The 19,686-nt window shown below is 34.5% G+C and overlaps 1 protein-coding gene across 5 annotated transcripts in view; it reads right to left on the bottom strand.

Moving 5' to 3' along the window:
• Positions 1–19,686, bottom strand: part of LOC108046785 (heterogeneous nuclear ribonucleoprotein D-like) — a 106,134-nt gene that overhangs the window by 34,760 nt on the left and 51,688 nt on the right. For 4 of the 5 annotated variants that reach the window (XM_017126664.2, XM_017126667.2, XM_017126665.2 and 1 more), the window contains one exon: positions 751–789. The exons of the other annotated variant lie outside the window; for it this stretch is intronic. In XM_017126664.2, coding sequence (XP_016982153.1) covers positions 751–789 — 39 coding nt within the window. The remainder of the gene's footprint in view (positions 1–750; positions 790–19,686) is intronic. 5 annotated transcript variants of the gene reach the window in all.

The raw sequence follows: 19,686 nt of genomic DNA, 5'->3' as shown, positions 1-19,686 counted from the left end.
GATTGTTTTCAGCTTGAAATGGATGTTTAATTGTTTTCACTTTATAGCCGTAAATTATTTTAAATGTTCTGCATTTTTGTTTGATAACTTTGGTTTTTCCCAGCTGTTAATTACTTTGGTTTCTTTAAAGAAAATCACCTTTAAATTATTCGTTGAATAATACAAAAAACTCTTAATACTTAATACTTGCAGGCAAATGGAGATATTATAAATATTCAAGGCTTTTCTTTTTAATTTTACCTTCGCCTGGATGATAATTACTCTGGAATTCATTAAAGCAAGCCATTTAAATAATATTATGGTTATGACCACTCAAACTTTAAACAAAACTGAACTCAACTTCAATGTTTTACTTTCCCTGGGGAGCTCAGCCAAACTTTTGTTTCTGTATTTTTTATATGCCAATTATAAAGGCCGCATGAGCTGCCAAAAGCGGGAACCAAGTTCAAGCTGGCTTATACCCATCGCATCCATTTTGAAAGCCACTTCACTACGGTTTTTCTCGACAAAAGTTTGATTAAATTTTTATTTTAATTTTGGCTTTTAAAGTTTGCTTTTAAAGTTTTCCCTTAGCCCACATGATGAAACGAAGATAAATTTAATCCGGTGAAAGGAAATTTCATGCAAGGGAGTCAATCATAATGAATAATTCGATCGAGGCTTAAAACCTTTTTCGCGGTCGCTTTCCATGGCCTTTCCCTTACATTAAATAATAAATGGGGATAATAAAGTTTAAAACCTATGGCTTACCCGGCATATAGAGAAGTGGCGTTCATCTCCGATACTGACCTGCAAAAGACAAAGAGCAAAGCGAAAAAGAAAACACGATTATGAAAAGGTCAATTATAAGTTTTTATATCGTCTAATGCCTATTACGGGAAAAAGCTAAAGATAACGATGAAAAACAGCAACACGAGCAACAACTTGAACTACGTTTAACTAGGAAATTAAGTTGTCTGTTTATTTATTTATTTTTTCTTTGGCATAGAGAGAGAGAGAGAGACCAGCATCAACAGCTCACGGGGTAAAGTCAATTTTTTGCTGTAAATTACATTTCCCTTGGAGGGTTAGATGATATCCCCGGGCTACAGGGACAAAGAAACGGATAAAGTGGAAAATCTGCACGGCTGATAGGTAAAGTGCAACAAGACCAGCTTAATAAAAGCGAAGCGAAAAGGATAAATGTATAAAATGTAAAAGTGGTAGCTTAAGTGAAGGTTGCCCAACGATATGGCTCGGAAGTCTAACTGATGTCCATCAAAAATTCGAGATGAAAGCAGCACAAAACAATATCGACTGCCAATTTTGAGTGGCAGTTTTCTTTACAATATCATACAAAATAAGCAATTTATCAACGGAAGTGATGTTTGCACAGTACGATTTCTGCCATTAGATCCAAAAAATCGACCTAGCTTCATTGTTATAGAATATATTTTGAGGGAAAAACTGCAAAGGGTATATAAACTTTGGCTTGTCGAAGTTTGTTTCCTTTCTTGTTTTCCTAAAATAATGTTTTATATACTTTTTCTATTCGCTTCTTTATGAGGACAGCTCTGAGAACGAACTGCATAACTTAAATGCCAACTTTTTACTTAAAACTTAGCCAGTAATGACAGTCTTAGAAAAGATTTTCACTACTAAGAAGTCAATACTTTTCATGACAGAAAGTTGTAAGAGGGCAGTAAAATTGTGTTTGAGGTAATCTCTGTATTCTGCCATTCTGGCGTCTTCTTCCTTCCCGTTTCGACAATCAATATCACACTTTGACACAAGTTTCATTAGAGAACATATTGATCCTTGGACAGCAGAAGTTATCCTTCGGCCCAACAAGCTGAACAAGAAGCAAAAAAGACCTAGTGACGAGATGCACGTGCCAAAAGTCTCAAGTTTAGCTGTTGCTGTGGCTACTCACAAAAAAATTCGCTCAAGGCGCTGACGGAAAAAGTGGGGGGCGGAAAAGCGGAGGTGGTATGTGGAAAATTGAGGAAAAACCCGAGTGGGATGAGCAGAAGGATGACGACAGCTTGTGCTTGTCATGGTAAACGCGACGTGAGCGTTTGCTTGGCCTTTGGCAAAATTCTTATTGCATGTATGTGGTGCACAAAAAGCGGCGAAAGGGAAAACTGGGCAGTGGCGAAAAAAAATGTGTTGCATATTCATGTGTGCACCAACAAACCGACCGTTTGAAGGCTTTTGTAATTAAAAAGGCAAAAATCTTTACCCCATACAAGCAACAGTGGGCTTTACCGAAACCATAAAATAATATTATTAAATGATCAACTTTGAAAATTATTCGAAACTTTAAATATAATTTGTTTATAAATCAAAAAAATTATTTTTGGTTTTCAGATATATTGGAGTCTTTTTTATATTTCAACCAATTAGTTTTGGCTTAATTGCTTAAATTACTTATTTAAGCTTTAGAAATGTCCATAAACTTGCTGTAAGACTTAAAGCTAAACGAAATCCAGCTCAAATTGAATTTAGCTTAGTTTCATGAGTTCATGACAAACATTTTGCTCAGCATTTTAAAGATTCTACAGTGAATCTACTGCCTTTTATGTGAATGAGTTTCCATTTTACGGAGGCGCCATATGGGGGCGGTGGGCGTGGTTGAAGGATGGAAAAGTCGCAACGCTTAAGGATACTTGTGCAAGATTTATGATGTGTTAGTTTTTTTGGAGTGGAGTTCTTCGCTCAACATGCATATGCATATGCTCAAGCATGCAATTTCTGTTTTCCACTGTTTCACCCTCGGTTTTTTCCCTCTTTTCCCTCTTTTCCCGCTTCGCATTTGGCAAATGGCGCTCAATTTTTTAATGAGCGCGGCGGAAATGTGGAAAATGTCTGTATGTCTGTATGTCTGTATGGGTGTATGTCTGTATGAGTAAGCGGGGTGTGAGCATGCGGGTGTCACTTTGATTTATGAACATCGGCCTGGCATCCGACAGATTTTGTCATTTTCAGCTGTCGCTCTTTGTGGTGGAAAGTGCGCTTTTAGGCGGCAGCAAAGGAAAATTATTCTTAATGGTCACAGCCATGAAGTGTCCTTGCTGACTCCTCCCCGTTATGGATATTGATACGTAAGCCCTTCGCTGGAGCACTTAAACTGTATTTACGCATATGCGTCCATTAATCAAACAATTTATCAAAACATGTCATTTGACGGGGCTCTGTGGAGTGGAAGGATGTTCGACTACTTCTTCTATTATCGAGCCGGCAAACAGGAAGGAATCGACTTTTGGGCTCAGATTGCTGGCATCATGTTTGAGCTGTCAATCATGATGATGACAATGATCGTTCATTGCCACACTTCGTACAGCCAATTATCCGCAGCCAAGTGAAAGCAAATATACATCCATTTACAAGAAAAAAAACGAGTATCCAACTAAAGCCTTAAAGTATATCAACCATATTTACATATATAAGCGGCTGGAGCCTCGGAGATGGCTTTAGTTCACCAAAGGAGGCAACAAGGACTCACAAAGTCGGAAGGAGGTTAATAACCAGACGTTCATACACGCTCACACACAGGATAAGAAACGTAGAGAGATTTTTAGTGGGGCCACTCTTGTGTGCTCTCACTTACAGCAGGATAATGCAAAGTTTGTGATAATGTTTGAACAAAAAGAGCACGCAAACAAGACGAACGAAGGACTTTGGACATAAAAGGATATAAGAGTGTAAGCAGGCATTTAACCTCTCACAAGTATAACCATCCATCACAAGATTGGCTTTCACTCTATTGATAGTCGGGTAAATATTTAAAGTGTATGTAAGTGGGTCAATTAGTTTAAGGAGAAATAGATCAAATGGTTGAATGAGTTCATAACTTATCGTTGCCATTTCACATCGTATATATTTTTATATTTTCTTTTAAGCTTTATGTAAATTATTCACTTTGAAGTATACAAAATTAATTCACTTTATGCATAGGTTACTACAGCGTTGTTAATCTTAATCTTTTTATCTTATTTATTATACGACGAAAATTTAAAATGTTTGAGTTTGTGATAGAGTTTTTGTGACCCAAACCCACACAATTGTAAGAGAACTTTTCCCTTTTAACTGAACTTTTGGCTTCATTTTCATAAGAGTATTCCGAGACTGTTTCAGTCCTTCTCCATTTCCCACTTTCCCGGTTTCTATTTAGTAAACATTTCTCCGTCAGCGCCGCCGGATGATGCTTCGCATTTTCCCATTTTCCATCTCTCAGCATCCGCTTTGCATAGTCGGGAAATTTAAAGCGCACTTTTAGGGGCTGCTCAAGAGGTTTCCTACATTTTGGCAATTCTTGTGTCGCATTCGGCATGGTTGAGTGGGTGTGCGTGCTCTTTGCGTATGCATGTGTGTCAAAGCCATGCAAAAAAGTAAAAGATGGCACATTTTTTCGGGGCGCACTCAGACACACTCCTTTTAAATCAGCATTCATTCATTTTTACGGTCTCTCAGGTTTTTTACTTCTTGTGCTAGCACGCCTCCTTCACATAATTGAATTTTTATGACCAAGGCGACAAGCCAAGGAAAAAGGAGCGAAGTAACCGCTAGGAAAAGTAAGAACAATAAACCAAACAGCCATAAAATAACCATAAATCCAAATTTTTGAAAGCGCCTAGGCCGCGTAGCACAATGTTTTTTTATTAGCTGCCATAATCGAAGTTCGGTGTTCGAGGCTCGAAGTTATCCATGTGTCCGTTTACTGCGTTTAAGCATGCGACAATTCCTTTCCCCAATCGCAATACAAATTGCAACTGCTATTGCAATTCGAAATATTGTAACTGATTGTACACAGACAAATTTTATTTTTTAAAACTTTATCTGAAGATTTTGGTATTCAAAAATAAATAATACAAATTAGTGACCTAAACACGTCAGATGATTCTAAAGAAGAAATAAATATAAGAGTTGACAATAAACTTTTTTTTTAATATAACAGGTCAAAAAATACATATTTTCTCTGTGCAAACTATGATTTTTCGCTTGTGAACTTTTCCGAGTAGAAACTTTAACCGTCTAGCCAGAAAAAGGCATTTCCGGGCAATAAAAGTCCGGCGCGTTGCAATTTCCATTGCACAGGAAACAGTGCAATGAACTGGAGGCCCGGAGACAACAGTACGGCAAACTTTTGAACATGGCGTGATTTGCGCCTAAAAGTATGCACCAAACAGCAAGAACAAAGCAGCCCGATAAGCAGAAAAAGCAGATATTCGAGGGGAAAAGGATAATGGTTGGGGGCGGAGATGGTCAGAGGAACAGGTCCAGACAACGAGACAGATGCAAAAACTGACAGCCGTTGTGGAGCAGACTTTGTTTTGTCCAAAAATTCACAGCCAAATGTCTGGTTTATGTTTCACATTGTAGCAATTCATTTTACAAAGACACTATCATGAATGGGTTTTAAAAATTGTAATTAGAAAATGATTACCCGTTACCTTTTTTCAGAAAGTATTTTATGAATTTAATCCACATTATATGCTTAGCTTAGAAGCCCGGTTTTAGGTAACATTTCTGCAAAGTCACATCTTTAAAATGACGAAAAATCGACCCAAAATACAAACCAAGTTGAGAACACAGTTTTTTAGAGAATTAAGTCACAGTCATTTAGAGGTGTGCCACTTTGAAATCAGATGCCTGTAAGAAAAGTTATGAGCTTAGAAGTGCAGGTTTTTGGTCACTTTTCTGCAAAGGCATTTTTCGAAAATTTGGAAAGGGGTAACATCATTAAAATGATGAAAAATCGACCCCAAAATGAAAATCAAGTTGAAAACACAGATTTTTAGAGCATTAAACCACAATCATTTAGAGGTAGGCCACTTTAAAATCGGATGCCTGTCAGAAAAGTTATGAGCTTAGAAGTGCAGGTTTTAGGTAGCCAAAGCCATGTTTCAAAAAATTATTAAAATCGAACCGAAAGTAGAAATTAATCTAAAAGTATAGAGTTTTAAAGAGCTATACCACAATCTTGCACACATACATATATTTCTCTCAAAATGGGAAACATTTATCGCGTTAAGTTTTTTGAGCATTCTGTTGCTTAATGTTCAAGTGTCGACTATCTCTTTCCATCCTTCTCCCTGTCTTTTTCTGTCTCTCTGAAAGCTTTTTCCAACGAATGTGTGCATATTTGTCTGTTTTGTGCAGCTTGTTAAATATTTATCTGCCCTTTTTTATGACTTCTCTAACACCAGACGAATGTTACAGCAAAGGGAATGTTAGATTTTGGAGGAATGTTGGACTAATGAATCTTTTAAATGTCCAAAGGTTAATTCATTAACAATTTTTTGTGTAAATTATATTAAAAAATGTGAAGGTATTTGCTGAAAGCTTTCATTAGTCTGAGTTAAAGGGTGAAAATAATTATTTATTACTTTAAGGCAACTAAAATAACTTCAAGTCCAAGAAAGACTTTGGCATAAATAAATCTTGTACATTTTGTATCTCAATCATAGAGTACTTTTAAGTCAGCTTACATCCGTTTGTTGCTCCTGTTTCATGATCCTCTTGCTATTTTGCCACTTTTGGTATGCTCTTGCTGTACATTTCTTTTTTATACTGTTTTTTAATTAGCTGCAATTAAAAATTTAAGTGGCCTTCCCGGCACAACGACAAAGAGCGTGGTCAAGGAGCTTAAAGCGCGTCTTAAAGCCATGACAGACACATCTGTCTGTGGCCCAGTAAAATTTCATAACCTAATTAACTTGCAGGTCTGTGGAGCGCCCTCAACTCCTTGAATTTCGACAAAGAAATTTCCATTTCACCGGCGGACCGGAATGGGAACTGGATGCTTTGGAAAGTTTTTCTCTTGTGCCTGTTAAGCGGACTCTGCTAATTGCACTTTTCGAGTTTCCAATTATAGTAGGTTAAATATTTATTTAAAGCCAAATTGTGGAGTAAGCTGCAAATGTGAAACGTGGCCAGGGGACCGCCCACAGAAAATGGAATAACGTGACTTGCTATTTGCGTAACCCGGCCAAGGATCGACGGTGGCAGTTTCATCCTCTTCCACAAAATGTTAAACAATGATGCGGGCTGATGGGGTGTTTTGGGGGGTGGTATGTCGGCAACAAAAGTTTAATTGAATTTCCTTCACCTGACCAACGGCTGGTTGACGTCAAATGGTCCACCATTCCGCTACAGTCGTATTTTATATACTTCTCTGTCTTTCAAAAATATCGGTATGTATTCTGATTAATTCAGGTTACGGCAGTCTTAAGACTATTGTGAAAATTTCGAGACGAGTTATTATTATTTTGTATTTTTAGACGTACAAAGGGCTCATTTATTTTGCGGTTTAAGAGTTTGACGAAGGTTAATAAAATATCAGATAATGGATTAATCGATTGTGCTTAAATCAATTAATACAAAATGATGATATAGTCAGTTAAAATGTCCCCCACATGGGGAGGGGATTGAACCCTCTTTTGTGGTCGTAATGAATAAATTAACATAAGTGTAATCGAATTAAGCGGAATACTGCTCATCACGTCTTTGATGTCAACGCCAAGTTAATTAAGCCCGTATTAACTCCAAAACCATTGCATAAAACTCCCCACAGCAAATGCAAATACCAGCCTCCTCAAAGCACCAAATTATGCCGCCAATATGATACGGTTATAGTTATCGTAAATCGAGAATGTGAGCCCCTGGGTCACCAAATCCATCCGCCACGTCCTTGATCGTCCCCAATTTAACTCATCTCCTATCATTTGCCTCCCGTTCCACCCACATGCAACGTGGCCTGCATATTAAGCACTTGACTTGTGAATCCGTGTATCTGTATCTTATATTTGTATATGTATGTCTATGCACTTGTATCTGGATGCGTGGTTTCTGTGTTTGTTCGTGCAATGCAGAATTTATTAATAGCTTTCGCTTTTTGACTCATTTTCATTGACTTGACTTTGGTAGAATATTAAAGTGTTCTGATTTGCGTATCTGTATGATATAACCTTTGCTTTTGATTGTGGACTTGTGGCCTTTAATAAAACTAAATTATATTAACCTTGTTGCCAACTATTTTATGACTTCTTATTTAAAGCTTAATAATATTTATTAATATTTCAATACTTAAGTTATACCTGAAAAGGTTATCCAATTTGTCTGCAATTGTATGTGCAAATTAACTTTCTCCTTAGTGATTCGGTTAAAAAAATTTATTTTTATTTAATTAACTTCACTTATCACTAACATTTCATAGGTTGCACTTAAAATAGTTCACTGCTCCGATCTTATACTTAATTCACTTATATTGGTCTTTTTCTTTCGGATATCAAAAACGGACTGCCGCACTTGGGCTGAAAGATTAATAATCAAACCTCGGCTTAAGAGATTTTATCTTCAAAAATTGATTAAGAGATTGACTCAAGAGAGTCGGAAAAATAGGATGATGAAATTTGGCAATTAAATCTGAAATCGAGATTCTGCCGGAAATCGGTGTTTACATTATCGAGCTTCGAGGGTCGCTTTGGGTCTCCGATGTTTAGAATATCGGCTGAGGATGTTTACAGAATCCGTTTAATGCGGAGTGTGAAATGATATGGGTGGGAACCAGTCGAAGGCGTAGTTGAATGAAATAGCTGACTACGGGTTTATCTTGGAGTCAAATCTGAATTATTTGGAAATTGGGCTGGGCTCAAAGTTGTTTATAAATCGGGTAAGTGGCCCTAAGTAATGTGCTATATAACTCCCCCATCCTAAATTGAATCGTCCCGATTCATTGGAATTGAAGGGTATATTGACTGTAATTGATTAGTCAGTTCGACAATGATATTTTCTTCTAGGGTGTTTTCATTGTCGGGAATATTGGTATTTTCATTTTCGGGTATAATATTTTCTTCATTAATTTCTACATGGGTTTGCCGTGGTTTGAATATTAAAAAATTTCTGTATTTAATTATAAGCATAATCATTAAATATATAAATGTAAGTATTACCAATATTAACGAAATTGGTATTTGGGTTTGTTTGATTTGAATAAAAGGATTTAGTATGTTAATATTATCGAATGAAAGTTCCGAATTATTTGACATTATATATTCGGTTACTAAAAAATTGGTATGTTTACGAGCAGTGATGTATTCCAATATCTTATTTTCTACATTAGTGTAGGTTACATTATTAATTATAGAAGTGCCATTAAAAGTTACTAAATACGACCCTTCTAAATGGGTGTCATTGATTACATTTTTTCCGTTTACAAAAATGGCTCCTTCTTGGATTACATCTACATTTTTATTTTTTCTCTGATTTTTTTACATTTTGTTTTTTCTCCATTTAATAAATTTGTAAAACACGATCCTTCTGGATTTATTGTGCAGTAATTATTAAACAATTCTTTCTTAAAATTAGACATTACATAATACTTGTTTTTACATTTTGCGACGTGATTGTCGATTAATAATTTTCCATCTTTATGTGAAATTGATCTTGAATTGTATACTTCGCAACGATCGGTAATAATGGGGTATTTTATGTATATAATAAAAAGTTCTTGGTGCAAAGCAATTTTAAATTCAGATATATCCAATAGGTCAGTTATAATTACAGGCTTTTGTTCATGTTTATAAATTTCTTGTAGGTCCTCATTGTTTAAAATTTTGGTGTTAAAAACATCAATTTTTGCAAGTGTAATTGTATCCATTAAATTTGTAAGATCGTAAGTAAGCAAACGTAAACGATATTTTCTAAGTGGATTTTCTTGATTTTTAAATGCAGATTTGAAATCATCAGATAACGTTTTTATTTCTTTAAATAATTTAGAGTTAATAACGAATTGATCGTTGTTATTTTGTATTAAATCATCAATTTTATTCTGAACAGCTATGAAATCATCATGATCTGGAGTGCCAGCTAACCATTTCCAAATAGTGCCTAATTCATTAATTCCTCGCTTTGATCTATTGGGTATAATTTGTGCGATAAGTATTTTAATTATTTTTAAATCCTGTGCTATTTCCCAATGTAAATTCTGGTCAGTTTTTATAAATTCAGATTCAAGATTAATTATTTCTTTATAAAAACTTATATTAGTAATATGAAATAAATCCGCGTATGATTCATAAATAAGAGCATCTTTGGTATCCTTGTAAAGGAAGAAATCATGGTTTGTATAATCCATAATTTCGGCTTTGGATATAGCCACCATCAATAATAAGAATGTTAATGATATCATTATCTGGAATTTGAAATTAAATATTTTTTATTTAGCATTTAATATTGTCTTTATGAATCGTACGGTTTCGATTATTAATAATAACCTTATTAGGATGATTCTCCTTTACTACTTGTTTTTTGTATCTTGAATTAAGTTTGTTTCTTTCCCCGTGTTTTTTTTCAAAAATTACCTCACCTACGTGATAGTTTTTCCCTCGTTTATTTTTATTGTGAAAATCTAACATTTTTTCCTGAGCTTGTTTAAGCAGTTGGGGAGTTGTATCATGCTTAATTTTATTAAATAATATGTCATATGGTCTTTGATTAGTAATTGAGTGTATGGTTAAATTATATTTTTGTGCTGCTCTAATAATAATTTCTGAATAATCGACTAAATTAAGCTCGTCTTTAATGCAACGGGCAATTTCTGTCAGTGTCGAGTGTGCCCTTTCAATTTGTCCATTGGAGGTACTATGCCGTGGGTCGGCGAAATATAATGATAACCCATTTCTTTGTGCAAAAGATTTAAATTGGGAAGATGAAAAACTTGGCTCGTTATCTAACATTATAGTTTTGGCTAGTGGAAATTGTTGTAAAATTTCCGAAACTTTATTTTCTATATTTAATTTATTTTGGATTTCTTTAACTATTAAATATTTTGAATAGGAATCTATACAAGTAATGAATATTAAATTTTGAGCATAATATATATCAATATGTAAATTTTCACCCTCTCTTTCTGGAATAGGAGCCTCTCCGATAGGAATTTGCACTGGGTGTCTATCGTATTTATTCTGATTACAAATTTGACAATTTTTAATATATTCTTTAAGTTTCTTGTATAATTTTGGCCAATAATATAATCTACATATTTGCTTATAATTTTCATCAAGCCCTCTATGAGCTCTACAATGAGTTTCCGTGATAATAAGAGCCTGGTCTTCCGCATTTTCAACATCTTGGACAAATATTTTCGTATATAAAAATGTATTAATAAAATTATCTTTAAGTGGTTTTTGTATTCTATATAAATCTTCTAAAGTACAATGAATTCCTATATTTATATTTGGTGGAATATATTCCCTTAGAATTGATACCAAATTTTCTGGAGTATCATATTCTATTATATGCCTTGTATTTCCAAATGAGTTTATCGACTCATGTATTGTATACCTCCCCGTTGCTATTAGCAGTTGTTGCTTAAACTGGTTTAAGGGCTTTCGGGTTTCTTGTATAACATTCTCAAAACTACTCTCTGCTGAATGCTGAGTGTTTTGATCTGAGACCGATTCATTACTTTCTGTCAAGTTATTTATTTGGATTCTTGATAAGGCATCTGCGACAACATTTGTTACTCCTGGCTTATAAATAATTTTTGGTGAATAACTTTCAATAAAAGAATACCATCTCTTCATTTCAATATTTGGGTTTTTTTGAGAAATGGAAAATGATAAAGGTTGATGATCTGTATAGATCTCAATGTTATTAACTCCATATAAATAATTTCGTAAATTTTTAAATGCCCAAACTATGGCTAAAAGTTCCTTTTTATTAGTAGCATATAATTGTTCAGTTTTGGATAAAGTTTTAGAAATAAAAGTAATTGGTTTTCCTTCTTGAGAGAGAACAGCTCCAATTGCTAAATCAGATGCGTCAGTGGTTAAAGTAAATTTTTTATTATAATCCGGTTGTACTAATTCTATTTGTGCGATTAAATTATCTTTGAGCTCGTTAAAAGCTCTTACAGCTGAATCATCCAACTGTATGAAAGTTCTACGTGAAGCTTTTTTAGATACTTTGCCAGTTTCGCCTTCCAAATATTTGGTTAATGGTTTTGCAATTTTGGCGTAATTTTGCACGAATTTTCTGTAATATCCTGTTAGGCCTAGGAAGCTTCTAAGCTCTCGGATATTTTTTGGAATTGGGTATTTTAAAATGGTAGAAATTTTTTCGGGATCGGTTTTGATCACATTGTGAGATACAACGTAACCAAGAAAATTTGTTTCTAATTTAAAGAACTTTGATTTTTCAATAGAAATTTTCATGTTTGCGTTTAGCAAAATTTTAATTATGACAATTAAATCTTTGTAATGTTGTTCAACAGTATTTGAAAAAATAATAATGTCATCCATATAGACATGACAAATTTTACCAACTTCATCTCTTAATATATCATCCATTGCTCTTTGGAAAATTCTGGGAGCGTTAGTTAACCCGAATGGCAATCGAAGGAATTCGTATTTACCATTATTTATTGAAAAAGAGGTTTTTTTAATGTCTGTTTCTTTCATTAGAATCTGATGAAATCCAGATTCTAAATCAATTGTTGAAAAGTATTTTGCCTTTCCTAGGTTTGACAAAATTACTGAAGGATCCTGCATTGGGTATCTGTCAGGTATTGTATTTTCGTTTAATTTTTTAAAGTCAATTACGAGACGGAGTTTTGCAGTTCCATCTTCGTTGAAGCCCTTTTTTGGTACTACTAATACAGGGGAATTATAAGGACTCCTACTTGGTCTTATAATTTCTTCGTTTAACATTCGGTTTATTTCCGAATTTACAAAATCTGATGCTGACAAAGCATAAGGATATTGTTTACTATATATGGGTCTATCATTTTCTGTATTTATTTCACCTCGAATATCAGTTCTAAATGGAATCTGCATATTTATTTTCGAGTGTTCTTTGTTGATAATGTTTTGAATCTCATTCTCCAAATCATTTAATTGATTGGAAGATGATATTTTTATATTGTTAATTAAATCTTTGTCGGATACTTCTACGACGGCGTGTTCAGGATTTTTGTATCCCAAACTGTTTTCACTTTGATTGCCCACTTCAGAATCGGATCTGACTTGAGTCTCTTTATCAAAATATTTTTTTATGATAAATTCTCTTAACGGAAGAATGGTATTTTCTTCAGATAAAGAATGTTGATTTAAAAAGTTCCCATTATCGTAATTCAATTTTTCTTCTTTTCCATTATATTTTAGTATTCCCTTAGCTGTATCGATTACAGCTCCAATTTTCTTTAATAGATTATATCCTATTAATAAATCTGATTCTAGTCCCTCTATTTCATAAAACGTGTATCGCATATTAAATATAGTTATCATATGATAATATTTAATTATTGAATATCCATTCACGGTGGACACCCTTTTATAAATTGGAAGTTCATTCTTATTTTTATATATTCCTGTCTTTATATAACAAGAAGTTGCCCCCGTGTCAATTAATATTTTTAATTTTTTATTAATTGTTTTATCTGTACGAATTAAGTAGGGTAAGCCTACTCCTGAGCTTCGCCTAAAAAATGATCTTCCTCAATATTGTTGAGCCTCATTGTTTTGTTAACCGGTTGATTAACAGTTCCTGCGGGCATTCTTTTATTTTGTACTTGTTCCTGCTGATTGTATGGTTTCCTATTTTGATTCCATTTATTATAATTATTATTCTGATAATTATTTCCCTGATTAAAGTTATTATTGGGCCTATTCTGAATCTGCAAGGATTCGTCTATTTCCATAGGCTCTGGCTTATTCTGAGGTTGTCTGTATGAATTCCATTGATTTTGTTGATTATAAAAAGGTCTTCCCTGATTGAAATTATTATTTCGGTTCTGATTAAAATTGTTTTGATTTTGCCAATTTTTATTAAAGTTATTATTTTCCTGATTAAATCTAAAGTTGTTATTGTTCCTTTGATTATTGTTGTAATTGTTTAGTTGTCTTGGTTTGTTGTTTAAAAATATTATACCGTTACCACCTTGGTTGGGCTCGGTAATTTTTTTCTGTGTAGTTGTAAACGAATTTGCAAAATGTGCTCTCATGCTATTACTTTGAAGTTCCTGTACTATAGCCATAGCATTAGGTAAATCTTGGGGATTCATAGAAAAGATTGTGTCGGAAATTTGACCGTTAAGGCCAGATATAAAAACTCGAAGGGCGGTTTTTCTATGTTTTTCATTCATTTCTTGAGTAATCGGTTTGTTTCGTCCGTAAGTCATAATTGTTTTGTTAATTAATAAAGTCAATTTACTATTGACTGTTCCATAATAGTCCATTATGGATAATTTACCCTGGCTGAGAACACTTAACTCCTGTTCAATAATATGGATAGGACGTTTGTCACTGTAGACAAAGTCTAGTCTGGCCATTATGGCGTCGAAGTTTAAAACTGTACCGTTATGGGTTAAGGCGTCATTGGCCATCCCTGTTATTTTGTTTCTTAATATTGATAATGCTGAATAAAATTTTTCGCTACCTCTGGTATATTGACCCATAGCTATTTCAGCTGATTCCCTCCAGCTAACATATTTGTCTTCTTCACCCCTATACTCTCTAACAGATTTGATGATCTCATAAGATGTTTCGCAATTAATATTTGGATCAACTATTTCTACTTGATAATCTTCAACTTCCTTTATTTTATTAGCAAGCTGTAATTTTAAACTTGCTATCTCTTCTTTTAATGGATTCAATTCACAATTAACAATGTGTTTAATTAATTCTCCTATATTTATCATTGTGTTATTTGCATTTGTAGGCTCTTGAGGGGTAATTACGTTGTGAGGCCTTTTATTACTTGGACCAGCTTGTTCTGGATTCATTTTTAAAATATTTTCAAAATCTTTAATTAACTCTTCCACTTTTGTATTCTTATATTTCTTATAATTTTTCTTTATTAATATATAAAAAAAAAAATATTCTCGCTCACGACTTGTCCTTCTTCTAGCCGATGATCCTTGTTGGGGTCTTCTATTAGTCTTCCTTCTAAATTAATTTGTCTTCCTTTTTTATTTGGCGAGGGATTGCCCTACAGCCTGGTATTTTTTTGTTTTTTCTTTTTGATGATTTTTTGTAGATTTTTGTATTCAACTTATTAGTTGAATTTTTTATTTTGTAGATTTTCCTTTTGTATAATTAATTGTTCACTTTTTTGAATTGTTTGCTGATGTTGGTTCTTTTTTATTTTATTGTTCACTTTTGTAAATTTTTGGTTGGTAATTTTATTTTTATTAATTTTATAAATTTATGTGTCCGGAGCAGTAAAAAATTTTTTTGACAAGCACTACTTTTATTAGGGAGATTTTTATATTTTTTTTTTTTTTTTAAAAAAATAGATTATAGCATTTATTGATTTCTACTTTTAAAGGTTTATTTAGATCAACACTCACTTTTTTTGGTTTTCGTTGGTTGTTTTGATTTAAGGAGGATTATTACATTTACTGATTTCCTGCCCTATTTTTTATAACACAACTTTTTTTATTTTCAGCGGGTTGTATCTGGGTTTTTTTGGCCGCACTAAATTCCTTTTTCACATAAAAACTTTTTTGAACTTTTTTTAATTTTTATGCCTTGCTTTAGAATATGTTTTAACTATGCGGCCCCACGTTGGGCGCCAATTAACTTTCTCCTTAGTGATTCGGTTAAAAAAATTTATTTTTATTTAATTAACTTCACTTATCACTAACATTTCATAGGTTGCACTTAAAATAGTTCACTGCTCCGATCTTATACTTAATTCACTTATATTGGTCTTTTTCTTTCGGATATCAAAAACGGACTGCCGCACTTGGGCTGAAAGATTAATAATCAAACCTCGGCTTAAGAGATTTTATCTTCAAAAATTGATTAAGAGATTGACTCAAGAGAGTCGGAAAAATAGGATGATGAAATTTGGCAATTAAATCTGAAATCGAGATTCTGCCGGAAATCGGTGTTTACATTATCGAGCTTCGAGGGTCGCTTTGGGTCTCCGATGTTTAGAATATCGGCTGAGGATGTTTACAGAATCCGTTTAATGCGGAGTGTGAAATGATATGGGTGGGAACCAGTCGAAGGCGTAGTTGAATGAAATAGCTGACTACGGGTTTATCTTGGAGTCAAATCTGAATTATTTGGAAATTGGGCTGGGCTCAAAGTTGTTTATAAATCGGGTAAGTGGCCCTAAGTAATGTGCTATATAACTTGCATAACATTCAGAAATGCATTAAAACGTCTCTCTGCCAAAGCTTTCTTAGTTTCCAATAAGTTTAAAAATGCTCTAAATACTTAAATCATCAAATTTGGTCGCTCATAGTTGCGGTAGAGATTTATTTTGCAACTTGGGTCTGTTTGTGCAGTTTCGAATAGATAAACGCATTTAAATTGCAAGGAAGTGCAAACTTTGCCACCAGTTCATGGCTGCTGCCCGAAAATTTATGTTGACAACGTGCTGGGCCACCACGTCACCGCTGCTCCACCCAACCACCCCACCCTGCATCCGAAAACCATCCAAGCACCGCCCCAATTTCCCCTTTCTTTTCCACGGCGCCCAGCTGTGAGAGTCGAATGAAATGACCAAACCAAACGGGAAAGTACCGGGCGCTTATTAATGGGTCATGTGTGCATGGCTAGAGACTTTTTTAGCCCCCATCGACACTCAAAAAAAAATCACAAAATCACAATTCATAAATATTTTGTGGAGTTGACATTTTTTAAATATTCTTCTTTAACACAATTATTTAGAGGTATGCCACTTTGAAATCGGATTTCTGTAAGAAAAGTTATGGGATTAGAAGTGCAGGTTATTGATAACTTTTCTGCAAAGTCATTTTTTGAAAATTTGGAAAGGGGTAACACTGTAAAAATGATGAAAAATCGACCCGAAAATACAAATCAAGTTGAAAACAGAGATTTTTAGACGATTAAACCACAATCATTTAGAGGTATGCCACTTGGAAATCTGATGTCTGTACGAAAAGTTATGAGCTTGGAAGTGCAGTTTTAGGCCACTTTTCTGAAAATTTGAAAGGGGTAACACCATTAAAATGACGAAAAATCGACCCCAAAGTACAAATCAAGTTGGGAACACAGATTTTTAGAGGATTAAACCACAATCATTTAGAGGTATGCCACTTTAAAACCGGATGCCTGTAAGAAAAGTTATGGGCTCAGAAGTGCAGGTTATTGGTTCCTTTTCTGTTAAGCCATTTTTCGAAAATTTGGAAAGGGGTAACATTATTTAAATAACAAAAAACCGACCCAAAAAAACAAATCAAGTTGAGAACACAGATTTTTAGAGGATTACACCACAATCATTTAGAGGTATGCCACTTTGAAATCGGATGTCTGTAAGAAAAGTTAAAGGCTTGGAAGTGCAGTTTTTAGGCCACTTTTCTGACTTTGGAATGTACATTTTTAATTATGTTAACTTATTTTTTATTCTCTAATTAAAAATCACAAGTTTTGTTTCTATTTTTTGTTGTTAACATTTTGTTTTATAAAATATAATTTTTAAGAGTTTTAAATATAAAAAAATTTGTTTGAGTGTTTTAAGAGCCGCAGGAGAAAGCGTGATGTGGAGAAGGAGGTGCATCCTATCTTTTGGTACTTGGTCCGTGGGCTGAAGAGTTTGCACGGAAAGTTTCACTGCCCTGTGGTGAAAAGTTTTTTGGACCGATCCCCTGAAAACCCTAGCCTCCACCAAATTCGGCCGCTTTTCATTCTTCTCGTCGTAGTTCATTTTTGGTAATTTCCCGCCTTTGGCTAAAGCAAATTATGAGCTTCATTTGCATATTCGCATTTCCAACGGTGAGTAGCAACAAAGGGCTGAAATTGAAAACGCGATTTGCTCGAATTTACAATCACAATTTACATAAGCCCTTCCCCTCCCCATTTCAAAAGGTGTTGCCGAATGTATAAATCATCAGACAATATACACATACACACGCATCAAGGACATTTGTACAACAGGGCGTATTGTTGATTTGAATTTGGAATTCCATCGGCGAGTGGATCAAAAATGGAAAATGCCAATGTAAGTCTAACAAAGACAGCTGTTGATGCTGCCGTCGATCCACTGCGAGCAATAAATTAACTTTACCATCGAAGGAAATGAAACCAATATTGCGTATACGCAGGGTAGGAAATTAAGTGGTTTGAGTGGACGGAAAGGCAATAAGGAGTGGGTAATAAACACGGACCAATCTCAGGTTTACATTCTATTAATGTTTAGCAAGAGCAGTTCTTCTTTCAAAGTTCTATTCATGGAATTTTCCGATATTGCGTATACGCAGAGTAGGAAATTAAGTGGTTTGACTCGACGGAAAGTCAATAAGGTACGGTTAATAGACATGGACCAATCTAAGGTTTACATTCCATTACTGTTGAGCAAGAAGAGTTCTTCTTTCAAGTAATATTCAGGCAATTTTCCGATAATGCGTATACGCAGAGTAGGAAATTAAGTGGTTTAATAAACACGGACCAATCCCAGGCTTGCATTTTAATAATGTTTAGCAAGAACAGTTCTTCTTTTAAAGTTCTATTCATGGAATTTTCCGCGTAGCTGATAAAGTCAACAGAGTGTTAAATTCAGCTTCTGTCATTGTAATTGTCAATTCAACGATTGGCCCAACAAACCAACGCAACTTGACCCAAAACGTAGTCGAGTGCAAACGGAAAACGCAATAGGAGGAGATTTTTCTGAAAAAAACGAAGAAAAAACCGCTTGGCCCTGACGTAATTAAAGCGTCGGAACAGGCGGATGTTGCTAAACAAAAAAAAAAGGAGAGTCTGAAAAAATTTTAGAATGCGTCGCTCTACCGTAACAATACGCTTCCTGTTGCAGGATGGAGAAAAAGGAGCAGCTTGTTCGACTGGGAAATTAAAAGTACCAGAAAAACACAGAGAGAGAGCCCCAAAAACAAGACGAATAAGCGAATCAGGTGAAAGGGCGACAATAATTGAAACAGTAGAACGAATCCCGTCGAATGTTGTTGCCCCAGTGCAATATCGCGGCAATGTGTGTTGCGACACGGCAGCAGCATTGCAGCTGCTGTTGTGCCACAATAACCGACTAGCGATGGCGACAGCCGCAGAGCAATTTTAATTGATTGTGGCTTGGTTGGCGAAAGTGTGTTCCCATTTGAAAGGCAGCATTAAACGGCGAAATTGTTCTGTAAATACAAATAATTTGACCAACATTGAGAAGGAGATGTGCCATTTTCGGAAAAAAATATGACGGCATAACCTGAAATTGGGCTACTATAAAACTAAACAAATTTAAGAACTGACAAGATGTAGATTTATTTATTATTTTATCAAGACAGAGTGTTGTGAAAATAATTCAATAATTTATCGATTTATATTGAATGCCATTTGAGTAAGAGAGAACAATTAATTGATAGCCTTCTATTTGCATGTTTGAGCACATGAGTCTGTTTAAAGACCGTGTTAAATTTCCATTTAATTAAACCCCTTGTTTATGTAGTATACTTATCCGCGCAGCAGTTGCATTTGCAGCCACAAAAAAACACGAATGCCCAGTGCCAGTTTAAATTTCTAAACATAAATTTCAGTGCAATTAATTTTCCGCAGTTCTCGTTGTTGTTGCGTGTTTCACGCCATTATATTTTGAGTTTTTTGTTTGTACTGAACAACTTTTTTATGCAATGAAATTTTTAGCACCTTTCTCCACGATTTGCTGGCTTGTCTCGCGTATCGCGTATCGTTTGTCAGTTTTAGAATGTGGCAAATGTTCTGGACTCAC

The sequence above is a fragment of the Drosophila rhopaloa genome, unplaced genomic scaffold, assembly GCF_018152115.1.
Source record: "Drosophila rhopaloa isolate 14029-0021.01 unplaced genomic scaffold, ASM1815211v1 contig_167, whole genome shotgun sequence".
Lineage (NCBI taxonomy): Eukaryota > Metazoa > Arthropoda > Insecta > Diptera > Drosophilidae > Drosophila > Drosophila rhopaloa.
Note: the sequence above shows the minus strand (reverse complement) of the source record. Positions and strands in the feature narration are given on the sequence as shown.